The sequence below is a fragment of the Seriola aureovittata genome, chromosome 10 (assembly GCF_021018895.1).
Source record: "Seriola aureovittata isolate HTS-2021-v1 ecotype China chromosome 10, ASM2101889v1, whole genome shotgun sequence".
Taxonomy (NCBI): domain Eukaryota; kingdom Metazoa; phylum Chordata; class Actinopteri; order Carangiformes; family Carangidae; genus Seriola; species Seriola aureovittata.
This window is the reverse complement of record NC_079373.1, coordinates 25,754,553-25,778,484: the sequence shown is the minus strand read 5'-3', so window position 1 is coordinate 25,778,484 and position 23,932 is coordinate 25,754,553. Positions and strand designations below refer to the sequence as shown.

Sequence of the window (23,932 nt, the reverse complement as noted above, 5' to 3'; positions counted from 1 at the left end):
TCTTCAATTTTTCCTTCATGAACTGAAGACTGAAGAAAGGTAGTCAGGTGAAACGGAAGTAAAGGTAAATATTTCAAAATAAAAGCCAAAGAGGATATAATGGCCATTCTATAAAGTGTAACACACAAGCACAGACAGAAAGATAAAGATGTATTTTTTTGCTTTGCATTAAGACATGAAACATATTTTTTGAATTAATGGCCTAATTAATTAATATGTGGAAATACACTGTGTGGTCCTTCTCAGAGAGTGTTTTCTAAAGTTTCCCGCATAGGTGCCCATGTGAAAAATATGGATTGCATAAATTTGCTACCCAGTTAAACAATCTTTAAAAGAAAAGAAAAACAACTCGCTACAGTGACTCTAGTGATTTTGTGTGAACTGACAGTAAGTCATTCTTCTGGCTGAGTCAGAGTTAAACCTCTTTAGACACTTCCTGATAAAATCCAGTTGAAAAACCAGTTGATATTATTCTGTTTTCCAGCACAGGTTGATAACGTGTGATTCAACCGGCAGAGCCTGCTCTTCATATGATTCATGGCTCTGATGATGAAACCAGGTGGATTTCCTTCAGCTCAGTACATTTCCAACCACAGCTGACCAAGTTCAAACTCTCACTCTCACATTCCTCTGCGTGTCCGGACAGAGGCCTCAAATATGAGTGGCAGGGTGTCCACACATTGTCCACATCCCGGAGCTTCCTCAGATATCTTCTGTCCGAGCAGGATCGAGGGAGCGCGCCCTCAGCCGAGGAAAACATCAGGACATCCCAGAGAAAACCAGAACACCTGAGGGCTGCCAATCTCTGACAAGTTTCCACAGGTGTTCAAGCTCCTGTAGCGGCTTATTTAAAGAGCAGCTGTTTAGACTCCCAGAGGAGGGTGAAGGTAGTGTTAACGAGCAACAGGTAGTAATTTCAGGATCTCACTGAGCGAGCAGTTTGGACGGCGGGAAGTTGGACCCCAAAGCAGGTTGGTGCTCGGTTAAAGACGTCTCGTTTAACTGTCTCATGTGGGTCCAAAGGTTTACTGGTGTTTTCCGAAAAGTTTAACCTTAAACATTACCGAGGTCGAGTTCAGAAAACACAGAAATCATAAAACTGTCAGGCTGAGCGGTTGCATGTAATCTGCCTGGAGACAAAGATACTGCAGTTACACATCAGATCCTGTGACCTCATAAAGATACTAATGTTAACACTGTGCAGAGTGTAAAACTGTCAGCGCAGACAGTCTGTCTTATACTGTTAGTCCATACTGTTGGTCAGGCAGCAGAGCAGGTGAAAGAAGGTGTAATCAATCAATCAATCAATCAATCAGAAAAGACAGTAAAATAATAGGCTGTATAAATGCTCCAGAGTGCAGATGAGACAGTGTTTTCTCCCACACAGATTTAACCGCGGGAGACTGTGAACTATAATTAGAACAAAGTGAATCTGTTGCATCTGTAACGTGTCTGGTGTCAATTTGCTCTTTGTGTTTTCAGCCTCATGGAAACAAGAGAGTCGATATTATCAGACACCGATGCCAGAATCACACCACAGCATCTGCACAGATGTTGGCTGATGGGGGAAAGTGAATAACACGCATAAATGAATAAATAAATAAATAAATAACAAATATCAGCCATGTGTTCTGCTGACCAACTAGCTGCAGCTCAGTCAAGTCAGTTCACGTGTTGAGACGCATTTTAAACTTTTAACTTTGAATCTATTTAGTGATTAATTGTCATTGATTCTGAGTGTGGAGCTACATCAGCCTTCCTCTCTCTCTCTCTCTCTCTCTCTCTCTCTCTGCTGTTCTCAGGTCTGTCTTGTAAAAATAAATCTTGACCTCAATAAGATGAACCTGATTAAGAAAAGCTTACATTTAAATGTTAAACCCATTTCATATGCATTTAAAATAAATAGGTAAACAGGTGACGTGAAACAAACCATGTGGTCATGTTAACATTAGGGGAGACATAAAAGCAGTTGTAGATGGTCTTCTGCACTTTTTGATATTTTTTATATAAATATTTGGTCATGTAATTAAACATCAGAGCTGAGATTATGATCTGGCATCTGACTGAGATCGTCTCCAGGCTGTTACAGTAAGTTTAAAGAGTTTATTAGTTTAACTTTATTTGGTGGTAATGTGTTATCTGTTATGTTTTTTGGTTTTTTTTGTCCAGAATACTGTTATTACTCTATTCGCATCATGGTGGAAAATCTTATTGTAAAGAGAAAGATTTATACCATCATACATGTGCTCTCATGTAACTTCGTATTAATCCCTCTGTGGCTGATAAACTGTTCATGACTGTGGTAAAGGAGAAGGAGATTTCCACAACATCATCTCTTCATTTTCAAACAGCAGAAGTTGATATTTTTCCCAGTCTTTAAATAATCCAGTAATTAAATGCTGAGTCTGTTGCATTTGCCCGACAGAGAATCTCTGCTGGAGCTGCTGCTTCTCAGGTGGGTGAGGGAGGGGGAATGTAGTTCCCACTGACATTTCACTTTTTGATAATCAGGAAAAATTCAGCAGCTTTGTTTCGTTGCTGGTTCGTTGCTGCCACGAAATGAGAACAACACGGTCACAGTCTGAAGCAGCTGACGTGAAATATTTCATCTGTTATTATGCAACAAAGGAAAATCCAAAACATTATTGAGTCAGCTCTTGGTCCTCAGGATATTAAAAACACATAAATCTTCCTGAAGTCGGGACATTTAGTGCCGTGTCACTGCTACCTTCCAGCTCCATGTCTTAACTTGGGCTGTAAAATAAAAAATTAAAACAACTGGCAAAACTAAGAAATAACTGTTCATTAAATACATTTGTTGGTGCTGTGGGAAATTTAAAAACTGGAGAAAATGGAGAACTGAAACTAGTACTAGTAACTTTTCTTAAAATAAATACAATAAAATTGTAATAAAAGGTTTACAATTCAGAAATATAAAATTAATACATAAATAAATAACACTAATCCTAGTGATTCAATAATTAAATTGAAAAGAGTGTAGAAGTAAATCTATTTTATACTTTTGTTCTAACCTCAAATTTATTAATAAAAGTGAAGTTAATAATATAATAACTGCCATTAGGCTATACAACACAACAACACCTCCGCCGAAGGAAATGGACTAATATAAATATTATTGTTCATTTGTTATTAACTGTTTTTATTATAATGGCCACATGAATTTCCCCTAGGGGATAAATAAAGTATCTATCTATCTATCTATCTATCTAATACAACAATGAATAAAATAAAAATGCTGAAACAAAGTAAAACTAGTAAATGATAAACTGAAAAATTAAAATAAAAAATAAAATAAAATAAATTTTAATTCATGTTCATTTATCAACTGATTGGTATTAAAGGGAAAAATTTAAGCTTTTTGCTTTTAAAAAAAAGTATTTAAAGCTGTAGGTCTATTCCTTTTGACTCGACTTTATTTACCCAACTAATAATATTATTTATTGGTGAATTCAGTTTTATAGTTAAATAGTCTGATGAACCTTCACTACATTTTGTATCATTATCGTGATTAAAAAAAACCATCTGCAGTATCTTTAAGTCACAGTTTGATGAGCCATATGAAATTCAGTTCAGTGGGTAGATGTGTTCGGTCTTTGGTCAAGCTGCTTCTGATGATGACGACATGTTGACAAGTCGGTAGAAACACAGGTGTAAACGGTACAATCATAATTACTGAATCTCATTCAGCTTCACTTAAAAAAAATAACAAGAAAAAATGCAAAATTTGTTGCCACGACGACGTCAGAATGCAACATTTAAACTCAAAATGTGCTTTCCTGCTGCTTTTTCATCTTTGCTAACACCTCAAACATCTGCTCTCTCTTCACGTTGAACCAGGTAAGCTGCTCAACAGGTGTCAGGCCATCACCCTCTCTGCACATATACAACCAGCTTCAAATCCTTTACGTCTGTAAAGATTCCAGCTCTGCACAGTTTCACGCTCTTTTTCATTAGCTTCAATGTAGAAACAGGACTGAGAGTCTACCACCACGCTAGCAGCTCTGCGAGGTCGACAATGCTAACCTGCTGTGATGTGTAGCAGGTATGACATTTACCATGGTCACCGACCAACCAACACCGTCATCCACAAAGCTACTAGCTAGCATGGCTAAAAATAATGTCCTGTGAGTTCGAAGAAATCGTCAGTACAACATGAGACTGTAATAAGAGCTTTATATGTGTTCAAATTTACTGAACTGAATTGAACTGGTGACAATTAGTTTGTTGTTGTGAGAACTTTGACGAAAGTAGAAAGTAAAGTTTGAGCTACAACTCTGAAAGTAGAAACAGAAGGAACTTATTTGGACCTTAATTTTTCCGATGTTTGCGTTTGCTTTCCCTCACAGATCAGATCCAAAATGAACCGAGTCAAACTGCAGTTCTCCGTCTTCATCACCATGTTGGCCTTGCTGAGCTCCGGCCGGGCCTTACCCAGGACGGACCCTCCCATCCGTCCCGGTCACCCCTTCCTCTTCATGTGGAACGCCCCGACCGAGCTGTGCGACATCCGCTTTGCCATGCCCCTCGACCTCTCCTACTTCCACTTTGTCAGCAGCACGTTGAAAACGGCGACCAACCAGAGCATCTCCATATTCTACACTGACCGCTTCGGCATCTTCCCCTACGTGGACGAAGACACGGGGGAGATGTATGACGAGGGTCTGCCGCAGCTGATAGACCTGCAGGAGCACCACGAGCTGGCAGAGGACGACATCGAGTACTATATCCCCAGTGACCAGCCAGGCCTCGCTGTGCTCGACTTTGAGGAGTGGAGGCCACAGTGGGTCCGAAACTGGGGCAGCAAAGACATCTACCGTCAGATCTCCATCGAAACAGTCAAGAAGAAAAATGCGACATTGTCCGACAACGAGGCGGAAGACCGGGCGAAGATTGTGTTTGAACGCGCCGCCATGAGGTACTTCCTCCGCTCCATCCGCATCGGGAAGAGGCTGAGGCCCAACAGACTCTGGGGCTACTACTTGTACCCCGACTGCTACAACTACGACTACAACCAAGACATGGCAGGCTTCACCGGAGAGTGCCCTGCCATCGAGAAGGACAGGAACGATGAGCTGCTGTGGCTCTGGAGAGACTCCACGGCGCTCTTTCCCTCCATCTACCTGGAGCTGACGCTCAGGGACTCCCAACAGGCCCGGATGTTCGTTCGCCATCGAATCCAGGAGGCCATTAGGGTGTCATCACTCCCAAACAGCTCCTACTCCATCCCTGTCTACGCTTACATCCGACCAGTGTACAAGGACAGCATCGACGACTACATGTCAGAGGTCAGAAAAAACCTCGTTAGAGTTTACAGTTTTCATGTTGGTTATTTATCGTAAGGTTATTTTAGTTTTGATCGTCATTGTTGGGGTTTATCAATGCACATGACTGTGTTGGAGCCCATTTCCTGCTCTTCTCTGATTGGCTGGCTGTCATATTTTCACAGTTTGATCTGGTCAACACCATTGGAGAAGCCGCTGCTCTTGGCGCCGCTGGCGTCGTTTCCTGGGGCGACATGAACGTCACAGATACTGAGGTACAAAGTGACGTCACTCTGTAGTTTCTGGGAAGGTTTGAAATTTATTTGTCTGTTTGCAACTTTACTTAAAAACAACGGACTGACTCAACATCCCACAATCCTGTAGGACTCCTGCTTCGACGCTCGACGTCACCTGGAGCAAGTCATGAACCCGTACATCGTGAACGTCTCAACGGCCACGCATCTCTGCAGCCAGGCGCTCTGCCAGGGCCGAGGTCGCTGTGTGAGAAAGCGCTGGGACGACGACGTCTTCCTGCACCTCGACCCACGTCGGTACCGGATCCAGAGGCAGCGCCGCGGCGGCCCGCTCACCGTGAGCGGCGGCCTTTCACAGGACGACATCAACTGGTTCGACCACAGCTTTGACTGCATGTGCTACAGCGAGGAGCCTTGCAGGTTGCCGCTGACGATCAACGTCATCCAAGAGGCCGTCTTCACCAGGAGGAGTCGAGGTGCTGACAGGCCCCGCCCCCTCCTGCTGGTCATGACACTACTCTGTCTGACGTATGTCTGGATCAATATCTAACCAGCACAAACCTGATACATGTGATGCAGGATGTAGAGGACAATTACACGGTTATTTCAGCTTCTTCGTGTCTCGTATTTCTGACTGTGTTTTAATTATTTTGAATTCAATATTTTAAATTCAGTTACATTCATGGCTGGATGAACCTGTTAGAGGAGGTCTGTAGTTGTTATCATTAAATAGTAACTTAACACATCGTATGAACGTTGATGTCAGATGGTTTCACCGGAGAAGGAGAGAAGCCTGGTATTACGTTTTATCATCGTTATAATAAGAATAACAACAATAATAACAATATTATTATTATGCCACCAGGAGATTGACATGTTTGGGTCAGATTGAAATGTGTTTTAAGTGATTGGATTAGTTGCCATGAAACTCTGTTCAGACGTTCGCGTCGCCCTCAGGATGAACTGTAATAACTTTTCATCTGGTGCCATCGTCAGGTCTAAATGTTGCTGCATCAGAATCAAAGCGACTGAACTGAAGTTTTAATGTCAGGATATAAAGTAAGGGCTTATTTACTGGATAACAATTTAGCGAAATAGTTGAACTTACAGAGTTAAGAAATATGGATGTAGTTAAGGGTTGTATCACGTCTCAGGAAGTGCATGTGGTTATACTAAAATGTCGCCGCTGGATATTTTTCTTCCCCGGCATCAAACAAGTGAGAGATGGCCGAAAGCCAGAGAATAGACATTTGGTTCCAGTTTATTTGAAGCAGGACTGTGACGTCTTTCTTTGTCCCTGAAGGGAAGAAAAGCCTGGACAAAAAAAACCAAAACCACCTACAAATCTAAGACGGATTTTACCTTCCACAAAATTCCAATTTGAATTGTTGTTGTAAAGCATAATTAATCTTGCTGCCTGCGAGGGCTGTTAGATTTTATCTTCAGCTCATCTCTCGTTCTAGATTCCTTTACATCACACATTTGGTCACTAGTGGGCGCACTGAAGGAAGACAGTGTGTGTGTGTGTGTGTGTGTGTGTGTGTGTACCTGTTCTCCTGCTGCAGTAGGTAGACACCATCAGCATGGTGGAAATGCAGTACACACAGACGACCACTAGATGGCAGAGAGAGAGGGACAGTGGTGGAGAGGAAGGAGGATCTGCGGAAGAAACCAGGAATCCAGTGTTTTCATTATGAAATTTCCTCTTTGTGTTATTAATCCTTCACAGGAAACACTGACTATACACACATACACACACACACACACACACACACACACACACACACACACACACACACACACACACACACACACACACACACACACACACACACACACACACACACACACACACAGAGGGAACTTGGTATTGTAGATTCTGTCACTTTGGACAATCCCTGACTTGTGTAACTGTTTTGGATGTTTCAGAGGATCTGCTGCCATGACTGAGTTTATCATGTTATTCTTTCATATTCTTTGGATTATGAGGAAATATTTATTTTAGAAGGTCAACAGTTCCTGAAAGTTGACTGTCTTTGAGGTAAATGAATAAAACACACTCATGTGATTCATTCTTTTAGTCAAAAGATATTTGGTGTCAGGCTTCATCTGTAACAGCTGTGTGGTAGTTTTAATGTTCGGGTGTCTTCAACATACAAAAACACACGTACACGAACAATAAAACCCCACGACTCGACAAGTATTTTTCCTGGGAAACAGAAGCTGATTGTGAATGAATTGATTCAACCCTAACTTGGATGAGGAGCGGGATTAGAGAGAATAAATTATCATGTATAATAGGTGGGTGTGTTGGAGGATGTGACACTTGTGGCCAATCACATTTGCTACTTCCATCCCCTTTAAACACACTCGCTCCCTCTCTCTCTTCTGATCACACAGCCCAGACGCTCTAACGCTTATCAATGATGTGGTGCTAAACTGTGGTGATGATGTGTTCAGGTGTAATCAGAGACCGGAGGATTGCGTCTGACACACACAAAAAAGAAAATTACAGCTGATATTAAAACCAGAGTTTACCTCGGCTGTGCTGCAGGAGCTCACACTCACAGTCTGAGTTGCAGTGTGTGTTGTTGTCCTGCAGGGGGAGGCAGAGCTCTGTCAGGTTTGTGATGATGTGTTCAATGAAACAGACAATTGATCTTTTCCCTTACACGTGCTCCTCAGGTTTTTTACGTGCACGTTTGAGATTGATGCTGAAACATGATCAATAACCAAAAACACTGATTAATGATTTAATTTTCTTTCATATTAAAATCATAATTCAAATAATCAATAGAAACCACAGGAACAAAAAACCTGGCCTTTCTTAGCTGAGGAGAACTTAAACACAAGTGAAAGACAATAAAAAATAAATAAAAATCATGTGCACGTCTGAGAAGAGCAGAGAGTCTGTGGCCAAACACAGGTTCACAACAGGTGTGGCAATCACATATATATTGTCTATTATTGTATATCTATAATCACCATTATACCGCATTAGTTTCATCCAGATTCACCCAATACATATGAATTAAAACTAAGAATCAAGGACACTTACAAATGCCAAAACAAATCAAACCTTTGAGAAACTTGAATTTCTCAAGCAGATTTACAAAGGTTGATCATACTTATGGACACCACTGTATATAAACTAACACAATACTGAGAGGTGTTCCTGATATTTTGAAAATCAAGGACAATAACAAATGCTAAAACAACTCAAACCTTTATTTGAAGTTTACCCAATATACAGCAACGCTTCATAAAATGCATTCCTTTGAACAGAATGGTGATGGGGTTAATGGGGCAGAAATAAGACACCACTTTGTTGTTCCACAAGAGGCGACAGTGAGTCACTGTAGCGTCATAAACTTATCATATAACTTACTAATAGAACTTGAGGTTCAGGAGAAACTGATGACCTGTGATGTTACGGCATTAGTTTTCTCAACCGATGCCCATCCATCCACTGCACCACAGCACATGATGTAAGCTGCAAGAATAAAAGAAAGCACACATTAATTCTTACATACTGTAACAGCATTGTGCCCAATGGAAACTATTTACAACATTTTTACCAGGGAAACAGTCAATGTCCAGTCTTTACACTGTGCAATCGTGAATGCAATTTAAGAATATAATTAAAACAAAAGAAAAAAGAACTGTGCAGTAAATTAACAATGATTCAGTTACCGTCTTTGTCATCTTTGTCATCTTTAAATATATATATATGAAAACAGGATCAAAATATTTGTAACCTTCATACACTTGCAGATTTATGACAGCAAGGGGATACAGCATGGCAAATGTATGGGCCTTGGCAGGCTATAGCAGCATGAGGAAGGGATGATGACATCACAAAGGCAGACTCAGAAAATAAGGTTTATTGCCTGGTAGGTTTTCACTTACAAGATATGTGACTTGGTGTAGTATCCAATTAAAGTATTCATAGGAAATAAAAGGTAAAATATTGCAAAAGTCAAAATATCCATACATAAAAACAATACCACACAACTATGTACAAAGGTGTTTTAGACAAAACTCCTGCTGGGCAAGATGTGCAAAAGGTATTGATTAGGGGATGTGCAGAAGATCACAGTATAGACAATATCTGTCATGTGCAGGGATAATACCTCAAGGTGTTGATGTAATGTGGTTGATTGCTGAGGCCGGATGCAGAAGAAAAGGCTGGTGCTGGTCCATCATTGGTGATGATTAGACTGGACTTCTGGTCCTGATACAGACAAACATGTGATAGGACAATTCCCTTAGATCATACAAGTTCTTTATATTCAAACATGTTAGATCTGTTGTGCGAGTATAATAAATTGTGAGCAGAGATATGAATATGCACCACCTGAAATGTTTTCTATCGGTGCGGTTTGTCAGTCATTGCACTGATTATACTTTTAGCTAAAGAGCCAACATGATGCTACTCACCAGGCTAACAGGAAAGTTGCGAGCTCTGCATCAAACCGCATCTCTTTCCTCTCAGGAGCCGTCTCCAGCAGTAGGAAGCCACACCGAGATTTACTCGTGTTGCTTCTTTTCTTTGCTGTTAAACGTGGTTTCTTGTCGGGAGCGGTCCTGCGGGATACCAATAAATATTACCTTTTAGGGGTTTCAGCCATTGCTGTGTTTCTGTGACGCTAACTTCAAGCTCTGCCGGAAGTTGTTGTTCTTCGTGGGACTGAGGGCAGACTTGACGTTCCACTGACTCACAGCCTCTAGTGTCACAAAGTGGTATTACAACACAGGGAAGGTCGGTGCTGGCTGGTTACCATGCTCATCTCAGTAGATAACTGAAAAACAGATGGAGGTCTTGATCATGACATCGTCACTGTGGCTGCTTCACACACTGTTGATATAGTGTTAATTCATTTTTTAACTTTTTAAACTAATGTTCTGGCCAGATCTTATATTGCACCTTTACAGCACAACCACCAAAGATGACATTTAAAAGTAAAGCTACAGGTTCTTTGCCCACATTGCAAACTAACTTAGTTTTGACACTTAAGTTAAAACAAAGACATTGAGCTTAACTTGACTGATATTGACACATTTAATGCATACAAAACATTTTGATTTGCTTTGACAGTATATAAATCTATGCTTGGAATATAAAGTACAATCATGCTTTTCCCTTATACTTACATTCAATTTGTGATGCACAAACATTTGTATTTTGCCCATTTTGCATTCAGGCCAGTAGATGTGGCACTGTTCACATGAAGCATCAACCCTTTGTAGAACCACTTTGCTGAGAAAGGAAAACCTCCGACACTGTGGGACTTACATCCAGTATCGGGCAGTTGATTTCTGCAAGAAAAGAAGATAAAAAACAGACTGGGAAATTTTACTTACGGAGTATTTCACTTACTGACTGCTCACAGAGCCAGGTTTCAGTTCACAGCGTCCGCATATAAAGTTAGTCATGGCACAACGTCTTCCTAGTCTTTAGGTTATGATCCAGCCAGGGGAAAGGAGAAGCAACATAAAACCAGGTGTTAACAATCAGAATTTTAAACCTAGCACAGTCCCCAACAATCACTACCAGCATCTCAAACCAAATCACAAAAAACACACAAATGTTCACAAAGGCGGTACAGAGGCGAGCTACCTATCATGTCAGCCGCCACTAATGATATGCGGCCGGGCTCTTAAACTCTCTTACTCTGATGTTTAAACGGCTGCAGCTGTGGTGAGGACTGACAGGGTCTGCACCAATAGGGGAAGCCGGCTGTGGAATGGGAGGCTCCTCCTCTCTGCTCCGACCAATCCCGTCACGGAGTCCGCGCAGCCTGATTAGCATACATACAAAACACACTTTAAAATCCAGGTGACTGCGCTGCGCTTAGTTGATCATATTTTTATATCACGCATTAAGTGGAACAAGAAAGAGCAGAACTAATGACACAATTTTGGAAGATGTGCCGGTAGAGGGTAACATTAAAAGTACTAGAACATTCCTGGTAAAGTTTTGAATGTTCCTGCTGCTTGGTGCGTGTACTTCACTCCTCACATTTCAATCTGCACAAAGGACGTTACTTTCAGTTTCATTCATGTCTAGAGACTTATCCTGACACTGACCTCGATCACTGCAGGTGACCCTCAAAAAGCCTTTTGAAGCTGTCAGAACGCCAAAATAACCTCACACTGATGGTTTCAAACAACCACAGCAAGTCATGTATACACACATGTACATGCACTTACAGAAGCTGATGTGCAATAAAGCTATACCACTATATCCCCATATAGACGACCGCTTCTAAGATCGAACTTTTATCACCTACCTTACCTCCCTGATAGCAAATTTGACACCGCACTGGATCTGTCCTGGAGGTATCATGGGCTCCGGAATGGATCTAAAAAAAAGGTCGGGATCGGTCCACTTGCACGGCGGGACAGCTCCAGAACGGATGAGGATTATGGATCCAGACCACATCCGTATCCACTCATGAGGCAGCTCATCCGGCCCGGATCTGATTTGGACATGTCCATGAAGTCGGTTAATTCAGTCCAGACCCGTTCTGGATCCCTTATTCAAAATGACTCATCTGGCTAGATATAGCTGCAGAAATCTAAAATCCAGCTGACCAACACCTGGATTGCTCTATAAAAGCTTGAATACTTAACCAGTCTGCCTTTATTAATATTAATAAAACAATTCTACAGTTAAATGCCTTCACTGAAGCAGTAGAAGTAGGGAAATTGGGTTTGTATTGTAGTAACTTAATACAGCTTCATTATGGGTGTAAGAGTTATCAGAACATTTCAAACTGTCGCACTGAGGAACATAAATGCAGTTTTCTGTAAGTGCCTTACACAGTTATTATCCAAAGATGGACTCTGCTAGTAACAATGAAATCCTCTATTAAAAAATGACATTACAGACTGTAAATACATGTGGAATATAGGTGTTACTGGCAAAATTAAATGCAACCATAAATTGTATCAAAAAGTTTTATTTAATGAAAATCTTTTGGATTTTAAATGTAAGAACCTGTTTCAAGAACTGCAGGGAGTCTGCATACTAAAACGTTTTCTCAACGTGAAACAGCAGGCTGATCTTCTTGGGTAAGGATGCTGACAGTTCCACGCTTTTTTGAGCTTCCTCTATCTGCTGCCAGGTTGAACCACCGTATAGCGTCCTGCAGGATGTCGTCATCAGTGGCAGCGTGGGAGACATGACTCTTTCTCACGGCGTCTATAATCAGACTAGCCTTTCAACAAAAAGTCTGCTGTCTGACATTTAAACAGGAGAACATTACCTGTGGGTATAACTGTTATTTTCACTGTTACAATTAACAATCAACAGTATATACTGCCGTCCACGGTCTCTCTCTCTCTCTCCTCCCCCATCCCCTCTTTCTCATTTCAAACCCAACCGGTGGAGGCAGATGTGCGCCCCCGAGTCCAGCTCTGTTGGAGGTTTCTTCCTCACCCTTATCACCGAGTGCTGCTCTTTGTGGGAACTGATAAAGTAAGGTCTCGACCTGATCCTGTAAAGTCCCGTGAGATAATGTGTATTATGATTTGGTGCTATACAAATGAAACTGAATTGAATTGAATAGAAGTTCGCCATTTTGGGAAATGTGCTTATTTGAATTCTTGGTAAGAGTTGTATTATAAAATCTCTCATGTCTGAACAGTAAATATGAAGCCACAGCCAGAAGCTGGTTATCTTAGCTTAGCATAAAGACTGGAAACAGGGGGAAACAGCTAGCATGACTGTCCACACCTGCACCTCTAGAGCTCACCAATCAACACTTTAACCAACACCTGTGTTTAATCTGGACAAAAGACCTCAGTGACATATGAGCATACTGTGTGAGGCAGGATAGTCTAGGATTTACTAAAACACCTGCGAACAGTAGCGTGAAATTCCTGTACATGTTTCTGTCCAGACAGGTGCGAGCATTACAGGCCCTGTGCCGGGCGCTGGTGTCATGGTCTCAGCCTGGAGGCTCCAGGGTTTTGGTTTTTTGGACTTTCTTGGTTTTTGGTTTTCTGTGTTTTGGGTTTCTGTTCTGGGTTTTGAGTGTTTCTGGTTTGGGTGTTTGTGGTGTCTAGTTTTGTCTTCCCTGTCTTGTGCTCTGTTTCCCCATGCACTTCCTGTTTTATTTTGATAGTCATGTCGCCCCAGTGTCTGAGTTCTAGTTTTGCTTCCTTTGGTTAATCATCCCTGATGTGTCCAACCTGTGTCTGCTTCATCACCTGTTCTCCATAGTAATAAGTTCTGTTCCTTTAAAAAGCCCTTGCTCTGTCTTGTCCGTGTGGTTTCATTGTTGGTGATGAGATTTGTTGTGTGTTTCGTTATGTGTTGTTTTGTTAATAAATTCCTTAACACTGGTTCCTCCTCCGAATTTGGGTCCACCCCTTACCCATACTTGCCTCAAACTCGTGACAGCTGGGTTTTCGAGAAGGTACGATGAATCTCTATACGGAAGAGGAATCAGACGAATAAGTATGCAGAATAATAATATGTGCAATCAATGCAAATCCGGCATATAACAGGCGGGGGGTGGGGGTGGGGGTGGGGGGGTGTTGGTTCTTTGTGTTCACTCTCCTCCAGTTTCAGCAGCTACTGAAGCTTCATTCACATCTGGAGTCATGACTCCGACACAAACACAGACCAGATTCATGTGGCCTGAATGAATAAAGTTCAGTCTCTGGGGCTCGACGACCTCAGACTGTTGGACTCAAACCTCACTCAGCTCGTCCTTAAAAACAACGACAAGTAAACTCACTACTTCCTGTTTTCTGCTGCGTCGACTCATTTCAAAACCATCATTTTTTTTTTTTTTTTTTTTTACCGTGGCTCCAAACAGCGGAGATGGAGTGATTGTGTCTGTGTGTGTTTTATTTCAGTTCATTTTAAAACACTTATAAAGAACGTCTATATTGAACTGAGGATGAATGCGGGTGTAGAGCGGCCAGTAACTGGAGAGACGGCGGATAACACGGTGATCTGAACGTGAATCTGCAGAGTGCGTTTTCCTGCAGCGGGATGTGACGCTGTGTTCGTGTGGGCTGCGTAAGACTGAGTGTCACTGATCGTACTGACTGTGTGCCTGTTTGTGTCTTCACACTCGGCTCTCCGTCCTCCAGGCAGCAGCCTTTTCTTCTGTCTTCAATTTCTTCTGTCAGAAACGTTTTCCTCCTCCTGTTTCACATCACACGGAGCTCTGCACCTACACAGCAGAAGAGACTGTTTCAATTTCATCACATATGATTTTCATACAAGAAATGAAGCTCAAAGTTCTTTATAATAAAAAAAAATGAAATAGAACATTAAAATAAGAGCGAATAGAAAGACAAAGAAATTAGACAATAGAAAGACAGATGATGATAAAATATGTAGATGAAAATAAACACAGAAACCAGGAACAAAATCTAAAATATGAGATTGCGAACATGACCTTGCAGGAAATTCAATAATGTTACAATATTAATATAGTGATCAATAGTACAACATGATGTCTGCACATTTACTGTCTCTTTAGACACATTTCAAATTTAAAAATAAAAAATAAAAAACCCAAATCAAGACATTCTGTCTTGGACTTGCACATAAAAGTACCGTCAACAAACAGACAAACAAACACATGATTAAACTGTTTCTAACAGACAAATATCTCATGTGGAGCGAGCCAGTGAAACAAAGTGTCCCTCCTCATTACCTGACGGAGACGTTTCATCACTGACCTGAAACAGGACAAAAGAAATGGCGCCACACAGACCGGAAACATCTGCCTGCCTCTGTGTGACGGTGAATAAACAGCACTGAGTAAAATGTCACATGAGTAAATACAGTGTTCATTGTGAAATAAAACGCGTTTTGTGTGTGTGTGTGTGTGTGTGTGTGTGTGTGTGTGTGTGTGTGTGTGTGTGTGTGTGTGTGAGCAGAGCTCGGTGCTCAAACACACTCATTGTTCAGAGCGAATGAATGAATTCCTGAGCACAGTGAGATTTTATGTGGCGACACATGTTGGACTTCGGTTCACGTCCTCTCATCCATATTCAGGACTCGTCAGCATCAGCTGGTCTCTCAGAGGAATCCGGAGTCTGAGTGACTCTGATGAACGGCCGGACTGTTGTCGTGCGCTCTATGAATATTTCATGTCTGGGATCTCTTCCTGGTTTTCTGCTGTGACCTGCGGCTCACAGAGAGGAGATCCCGCTGGGTTGTGTCACCGGCTACACTCGTTTTCACTGCCTCCAGAGTGTGTGAGCAGCTGTGGCGGCAGAGGTGGAGTGTGAACAGACCGTATATCTGTCATCGTGTCTCTGGGAATGAGAAGAAGATTAAAGCAATGGAAGACAGAGGAAAGGAACAAAATAAGTGTCATATTAATATTAATGTTGTCACATCTAAGTAACCACTGGTTGATTTCTGTGTTGTGCTCTCTCGTGTAGGAAGTGAAGACGCAGACCTGTAGATGAATCAAACCTTCAGGTTTCTCTGGTACTAATGAAGTATTGACCACTGATCAGCTCTCGAGGCTGCAGGCCATAAACTGATTGACAGATTCATCCTAACTGTGATTATTCAAACATCTCTCTGTGTAAGTAACATGTTTATCACACCTACCTTTACAAAGGACTGGCAGTTAAGTTTCATTTATTGTTTGGCCTCCAAACACAATGAAGCAGGATTATTATTATGATTATTATTTTAGTTTTTTTTTTTTTTTGTCATGTGTGAAAAAAAAATCACTTTTTCACAGATGAAAGAAAAACAATTAAAAAACACAAAAAACAGAATAATGATCCTTTTAGAAAAAACTTAAATTCACTTGTTTTCATGGATGAAATAAAAACAAACAAAATTTAGAAAAATGATTCTGTCAAAAAAAAAAAAAAATCAATTGCCTTACAATCTTAGGAAAAAAAAATTCACCTGTTTTCACATGTGAAAAAATTTCTGCCTCAAAGGACGTCCATATAAACTGTTCTTTGTGGTGGTTATGTTCCAGCTTGTGATTGGATGGTCCTACAGACGTTTCCTAGCAACCAATTTACTCATCACTGACGTCTTTACTGGCAACAACGTTTCTACAACGTTTTAATGTCACATCATGATGAAGTTCTATAACTAGTGATTTAGTAAACCATCAGTTTGAAACTTTTAGCAGTTACTAAACTGAATGATGGATGATGCAACTGAATATTCATAAGACCTTCATATTCATTGAAGAGCGGGACGGACATTTAACGGATGCAAACAGCGGATGTTTAAAGTTTTCCAGCAGCAGAACAGCTGATGGTATCTACACCATCTGTACCACCTGGTTTATCTGGACCATCGTTACTGAGCAGAGGGATGATCACTGATTAATTAATAGGAGGGAATAATATTGAATGGAAATACTGATTCATAAATCATGAAGTTTATAAATGAAGAAATTTAAATGTAACTGCTGTGTAGACTGAAAATAAAAAACGTGGTCAGTGAAATCAGAGCAGGTGTGTATCCACCTAGAGGAAAGGTCAGCACATAACTAGAGTTTATGGGCTGCTGGTGACCCCATAGGAAAGGAACAAACCCAAGCAGCTGATTGCCAAACGACCCACCGCCTCCTCCTGGTGCAGCCTGGTCCGACCCAGCCCAGCTTGGCTCGGCTCGGCCGTGGTCCTGCCTGTATAATCTGCTCTGTCAGATGGAAGCTGTTGTGGTGGTGGGATAAGAGCTTTATTGTCCCGATTCTCCTCCTTTGTTGGGGATTGCAGCAACATTTCTAGGTCACCGGCTGTGACTGAACGCCCCGCTGCCCAGACCGATGCTTCACTAAGGGAATTCACCAACCTCCCCCCCACAATTAGAAATCTGCTCCCAGCAACAACAGCCGGGCTGCCATCTCCCAAACGACCCCGGCTTCTGCAGATACATCATGGAAGCTGACTCACGCTGTTCGTCAAAAGGCTCTTTCACGGTGTTAATTGGACGGACGAGCTCTCAGATCTCTCCCCCCCCCTTCACTTTTCTCCTCATAATTATCCCCGACCCTTCGCCCTGCTATTTCTCAGAGGGGTTAAACACACATTAATGTTCTCGCCTGACGCTCGGATGCTGCTGACAATCGCTGCCGCCATGTTTGTTTCAGCCAAGAACATTTACGTAACAGTCATTAGTCTCTTCGTAGATTGACAAACTTTTTGGGCCTTTTACCTCAAACACCGAGTGAAATCTTTGACGTATTGTTCGTCTTCTCGTGCGCTCTCATTAAGATTTTAACAGGTTCATGTAGCAGGAGAAATAAGGAATAAAATAGACACATGAAAAGTGAAGATTTACCGTATTAAATGATCCAGCTTCAGAGGTTGTTGTCCTCCGATCCTCGATTTCTGTCTTTTCCACAGAAACTGCAGCATAAATAAGCAACACAAACACTTTTTCATGAATGTCTGTTTCTGATTTGAACATGAAATATTTTTGTTTTCTCGTGAGTTTCCAGATGTTTCAAGCCTTACAAGTCCTAACAAGGATACAGCCATGCTAACGGCTCTGCTCTGAGCTAAATGCTAATGTCAACATGCTAACATGCTAACAACGCTACAGAAAGACGTTACATCTTGTTGGAAATGAATATCAGGTTGACTAACTGACGTTTAGCTCACTACTAGGACGTCGGTATCATAACGGACCGGGTGACACGTTCAAGTGACTGTTATGTTGTTGTGTTACTGTGTTAAGACTGTTAGGTTCGTAGAAACGGCTCCTAACTGCAGATACTGAGATTTCCGGGTTGTCAGTGAAGGCGTGTTTCTGCTTAGAGGCTGTGAAGCCTGTCAGTGATCAGAGCTACCTGTGACAGCGATAGGTGTGAGACAACCTCCCTGTGATTGGCTGAGAGTGAGGGGGACAGGTTGTTGTTGTTGTTGTTGTTGTTGTTGTTGCTCAGGCTAGCTGGGGGAGCGGGAGCTAGGCTAGCTGTTGAAGTCAGTTGGAAGCGTTCAGATTACACTGTGGAACACAACTTCAAAATAAAGGTTCTTATATTCAGTTTTTATGAACTTTTTCACTTTGTCCTCCTCATCTTCTATTTTTCAGTCACTGGCGATGCTGTTCACATTAACTGTGAAGGCACTAAATCACCATTAAAAACGCTGGTAAAAGTGGGTCATGTTAGATCAGTAGTAGATCAGCAGTATTTCTCCTCCCCTGTATCTGCTTAATGTATTTTCTCCTTGGTGGTTAGTTTAGTTTCCTGTGATTTTTCAGAGTCTGGGTTGAATATTTCTGCAGCTTTGTGATAAATAAAGACACCGGAGCAAAACAAACACAGAAACACTGTAACATCACATCTCCTCTCGTGTGGCAGGAACTCCATAAACTGCCTCTAGTTTCTCTTCTCGGTCTTTTCTGGATGTGATACTCAGCAGCAGACTGAGGAGGTGGCACCTCAGACTGCACAGTTTCACTTTGTTTGTTTTGTGCCAAGACAGATAGGATGTGAAACGTTTTTTTTGGGGGGGGGGGGTCTTTAGAGTGAATCAGCTCACTGTACCTCTCTGACAGCAGCTGCCGCGCTCAACCACCATTAAAAGCCTTCACCCGAGGGTACGACAAGCTGCTGCAGAGACTCAGCTGGTTATCAGCAGAAACATTGTCAGCTGCAGACGAGAGAGAAGAACAGTGAGTCAGAAATGAACGACTGAACGCCACATTCAGAATCCAGGACCAAAATCAGTCCAACACTTTGGTCCAGAGGAGACGTCTTCACGAGTTCTGTCCAGATTCTTTGAAGACTGGATGAAAACTGTAAAGACACGAACCACACGTTAATATCGTTCCCACCAACCTGCACAGATTATTTAGCCTTTGAAAAGTCAAGAAGAGGCATAAACCTCACGATAAACAAAACACTGAACCACTCAATAACCAGTGGAGTTCTGACCCAGCAAATCCTGCGAGAACGCCCAACATTAAGTGTTCTTGTTCTAAAACAAACATGGAGGGAACCAGCAGAGATCCTGGATGGAGCGGTGTGTAGGACTGTGTGACCCTCACAGGGAGTTGGAGGCTAACTTCAGGTAGAATTGTTGATTTACCTGTACATCTCCCTCAGGCGAATCCCGTCACAAGTATCAGACATGTTTTTAAAAAAAAAAGTCTTTATGAGAATGACTGGATCTGAAATGTCATCAACTGGTTTGTCCGAGTTTGTCATCATGTAATAAAATTCAACCAGGTGTATGTACGGCTACTGTTTGGATTCTTTTAATTCCTGTACTGATTTGGCTGCTGCTTATTGGTAGAGATACTACTCCCATCACAACCATGTCTCCTGTACTAGGAAGTAGGTTATATATAGATAACTATGGTGGTCAGACAAAGGGCAGGATTTTTAACTCCAGAGATATGGGTTCACATCCTGAGTCCCGGCTGTGGTTTAGCCAACAAAGAGACTTTTGGCTAAATATCAATCACCTTGTGTCTCGTGCTTTAAGTCACTTTGAACTTCCTGTGTATTCTCCTTAATTTGAATACTTTTAATTGAACTAAAATGTTTATTGTGTCTTTTATCTATTTTATTTTATGTGATCAGTGACTAGTGACCGGTTGACGGGTTTACCCTTGTTTGGTGCAAAAGGTCATGTGAGTAAACAATCAACCTTTTCCTCCAACACAACACGTCCTAAAAACAGTTTAAACAAAAACTGGACATTCATGAAGGTAGAAGTTATAACGGGACTGATTTTTCAGGCCGCATTAGTTTTAGCTAGGTGTACCTAATAAAGTGAAACCTGATTGTATCAGGAAAGGGACAATCATCTGGTGTATATTCCAAACTTTGTCTCTTAATGTGACCAATGACAGAAACACACAGCAGACATAGTGACTTGGCAGCAAATTTTGTTGTAATGATGCTCATAACTTTTTATTTTATGACTGTTTTATGGCTGTTTTGGTGTTTGAATACCTCAGCAGAAAAAAAAAGTTATCTAAATCTGCACCATCCAGGACAAGTGGTTCGGTTACTCCGGAAACCTGGCTCCTGTCCACCAATCAGGGGCGGCAGTTCCAGCCCTCCCAGGATGTTCGTTTCATCCCAGAAAACAGCCCTGGGAGCAGTTAGGAGAAGGTCAGTGAGCAGCTTGTTCAGCAGCAGAGCCCCAGTGTACCCGTCGCCCCATTGTTTCTGAATGAATGGGGCTGTCTAATTACTGGAGCAGCGACTGGGGCCGCCAGCCTCATTTACAAAAGACTCAAACACGCAAGTTTGGTGCCAGAGAGCAAATCAAAGCCAAGCGAGTGATTAGAGAAGAATGTGGTTTACATACAAAGACTCCTCTCTAGGTGATTCTGTGATGAATACAATTAGGGAAGAATGTTATGTCATTATGCAAGAGAATGAACACTATAAATACAAGTTCATTTTAAAATTATATTGTCTTAAATGACTTGGGAAAAGAAGAGTGAAAGATTTTTTTAAACATCATCTTGTGTCAGTAAAATTAGAATAGAACTCTTATTTTTCAGATCCATCTTTATGAGAATTCATCCAGAGCATGAAGCGCCGACACAGTCTTCGACTTCTCTTGCTGCAGCATGAAGATTAAATGGCTGAATGTCATGCTTACTTTGAATCTATCTTGTCTCTCATCATGTCTTTGCAGATAAACATCAGAGTGGTGCAGTTCATCCTGCATTCAGCTATGTGAAGATATTTCTCTGAGGTTCTTGATGGGAGCTGCACAAAACATTCAGACATCTGTCAGTTCACTGACATTCAGATCAAGAATCCTGGTGTAGCTGGTGGCTGATTGTGAGTCAAGCTAACAGCAGGATTTATACCGCAAAGCTAAAATGCTAGTTACACTAACATGTTAAGTGTAAGAGTATCACTGTACTGACTAAACTGAGCTAAACATGAAAGACCAAAGATTACAAATCAAATGTTTGCATGCTAACATTAGTATGATAAGCTAAGAGGCCAGAAATTAAGTGTAAAATGTTGGCATGCTCATGCTAAAATACATGTTACAACGATTAGTGCTAACATGCTAAAATGCTAGACGTTCTGAATCTAACAATGTTGACATGCTAACATTGGAATTATAGCATGCAGGTTAATAGGCCTACAAATAAACTATTAAGGTTCAAGTAAAGCTAACACGCTAATCAGTTCAATGTAAATGTTTGTACCTTAATCATGCTAAAATGTAAATGTTACATCCCCAGAGTAAAAATCATGCTAAAATGCTACAGATGAACATGATGATAAATATTTGTATGCTAACAAGCCAACAGGCTAAACATTACAAATAGAATAAAATTAATGATCCACACTAACAAGCTAAAATGCTAAACATTAGCATGTGACTGTGTGCTAACTGTACACACATAAAAATATACATCACAGGCTGAAGAATTATTATAAATAAAGTGTTTACAACATGCGTACATTAGCATACTAGGGTTTCTAATAAGCTATCAGGCTAAACATTACACATCAAATGTTGGCATGTTAGCATGCTTATGCTAAATGATTAGTGTCAAAAAATCTATAAGTTATCACAAAGAGATTCTAAATTTAACAATGTCAACATGCTAACACACAGGGTAGACAAAGAGGCCTACAAATAAATACTTACTTAACTCGTTCTAAATGATAAGCGCTAACATGCAATTAGTATATTGCTAAATGCTGGCAAATACTGCTTTTAATGCTTTTTAACACAGAAAGATACTATGCCATGTTTTCTCTCTCAGCAGCAGATTCACAAGTCCACACTGGAAGTTCAAACTATTCACAGTGACAATGTGTCGAGCTAAAATTAACAGCTGCACCTGGAACATGTGTTTACCTGTACAGAAAATATGTGGAGAGAAGAACCAGCTCAGGTGTCAGTTCATCTACTTGTGAGCACATGCAGACTTGTTTGAGTTGTTTACCAAACCAGAAGTAACCAGGACCCTGTTCACACCACAAACCATCAGTGACCACTTCTCTCTGAATAACTGAGCCTCCATGTGTGCTGTCTGTGGTACTGTTCACTCTGTTCAGTGAGGCGGCCAGCTGAGAGGCAGACTCCCTCTGTCGTCATGACGACGGGAGGCGAGGACAATGGCATCCTGTGTGTTCACCCTGGCTGGGCGGCGACGGTGATGACGACACGATGGCGAGAGACAAAACAGCTGAGAGTTGTCCTGAGCGTGACGCGGCAAATAAACTGTCATCAGAGGAGGAGAAGCCATTTTTTTAATTCTGGTGTTTCTTTGTGATTTGAGCAAATAAGACTAATTCAAAATAAAAAATAGAATAAATAAATGATGTTCTTGCATTGACTTGTCAGCTGCTTTCTGTCGCCGCCGGAGGGAGATTCGGTCGTTTGCTGCACTGACTGTAACATGTTGTGTTGAGTCTGAACTGTACAAACAATGGCAGCTGTGTCTTCTGGATGGACGGCAATAATGACTCTCACTCTGCTTCTTTTCTCCCAGCTGATGATTTTACCAAAATAAACTTTACATTTGTAGCTCCACTACTGGTAAAGCTCTGAGTAGTTCAACCTGTAAGAAACTCTGCAGCATCTATAAAACACCAGCAGGATTTTAGTGCCTGATGCTGGACGATAACAGAAGGAGGTGTTTATGGTATTTCAGGTTCTGGAAGTTACAGTTTTATGTGACTCACTTCTATGGCTTTCATCAGCATGAAACTGTCCTGGTGGTTTCATTTTGCCGTACAGACGGCAAAATGAAACTTCTGGCCCAACATCTGTCTGGGTCCTCGGCCCCGAGTCTGGCCCACATACTTCCACATCTGGGCAGATTCCGGCTGTTATCCTCCAGGATTGACTGATAGCTTAAGGATTTTCTGTGTGTACGCCAGAATTGGTCCAGATGTTGAAGCAACATCTGCCAGTCGTGATGTATATTTACCAGATTCGGGCCGTAGAACTGGGTATATACTGGGCCAGAAGAAAACAAGGATGTGGCCCAAGTGTGGGCAGGATCTACAGCCGGTTAGAGAGCAGCAAAATCAGCCACTTTTCAGCTGCAATTTGTTTTTGATAAAGGTAAAAATGTGTCACACTGTTGTACAGAGACGCCCCGGCCTACAAATCATATTCTCCAGACATAAGGAAACATGTTTGTTTCGTACAAGACCAACAAATATCATTAAAAAATCATTTTAAAATGTTTTCTCGTGCGAATGAAATGCAAAAACGACAGCCTGAATTAGCTTTGTGCAGTGGTTCGTTCACAAGTGAAACAGACACAAACTGTGCTCTTTTTAAAACTGCAGAATTTGTTTTATTTGTTTTATTTGACGGATTTTTTGTTGCGACTTTTGTAGTTCTTCAAAATGGGACACAACTGATGTTTTTCCCCCTTGGCTGCTCGTAAACATGCACTGAATTATACGTCATGAAAGCAGATCG

The 23,932-nt window shown here is 41.4% G+C and overlaps 1 protein-coding gene and 2 long non-coding RNA genes across 7 annotated transcripts in view; 2 read left to right on the top strand and 1 right to left on the bottom strand.

Moving 5' to 3' along the window:
* Window positions 1-11,146, bottom strand: part of LOC130176660 (uncharacterized) — a 40,648-nt gene extending 29,502 nt beyond the window's left edge. For 3 of the 4 annotated variants that reach the window (XR_008828903.1, XR_008828906.1, XR_008828905.1), the window contains exons 1-5: window positions 10,691-11,146; window positions 9,977-10,338; window positions 9,670-9,770; window positions 8,075-8,132; window positions 7,085-7,195 (exon numbers count right to left, since the gene is read on the bottom strand). This is a non-coding gene — a long non-coding RNA (uncharacterized LOC130176660). Of the gene's footprint in view, window positions 1-7,084; window positions 7,196-8,074; window positions 8,133-8,924; window positions 9,030-9,669; window positions 9,771-9,976; window positions 10,339-10,690 lie in introns of all 4 variants that reach the window. The other variant, XR_008828904.1, reaches the window with a different exon arrangement.
* On the top strand, window positions 3,664-7,070 carry LOC130176657 (hyaluronidase-5-like). 2 transcript variants are annotated; one of them, XM_056387866.1, is made up of 5 exons: window positions 3,664-3,858; window positions 3,976-4,063; window positions 4,368-5,306; window positions 5,468-5,557; window positions 5,667-7,070. In XM_056387866.1, the coding sequence occupies exons 3-5, from the start codon at window positions 4,380-4,382 to the stop codon at window positions 6,084-6,086; spliced, it is 1,437 nt and encodes a 478-aa protein (XP_056243841.1). In that variant the 5' UTR covers window positions 3,664-3,858; window positions 3,976-4,063; window positions 4,368-4,379; the 3' UTR covers window positions 6,087-7,070. The 2 variants fall into 2 exon arrangements, with proteins under 2 accessions (XP_056243841.1, XP_056243840.1); XM_056387865.1 differs by having other exon boundaries at window positions 3,664-4,063.
* Window positions 11,147-15,821: 4,675 nt separating the features above from the next.
* Window positions 15,822-22,937, top strand: LOC130175827 (uncharacterized). The gene is made up of 5 exons (XR_008828787.1): window positions 15,822-16,104; window positions 20,089-20,138; window positions 20,505-20,625; window positions 21,161-21,309; window positions 22,552-22,937. It is a non-coding gene; the product is annotated as an uncharacterized LOC130175827 (long non-coding RNA).
* The last annotated feature ends 995 nt before the right edge of the window (window positions 22,938-23,932 follow it).

Bases quoted from the DNA above. Each gene is read 5' to 3' on its own strand.
- LOC130176657 (XM_056387866.1), top strand. From the start codon at position 4,380: ATGAACCGAGTCAAACTGCAGTTCTCCGTCTTCATCACCATGTTGGCC. The intron at 5,307-5,467 runs GTCAGAAAAAAC...ATATTTTCACAG, and splicing joins TCGACGACTACATGTCAGAG to TTTGATCTGGTCAACACCAT. The intron at 5,558-5,666 runs GTACAAAGTGAC...ACAATCCTGTAG, and splicing joins TGAACGTCACAGATACTGAG to GACTCCTGCTTCGACGCTCG.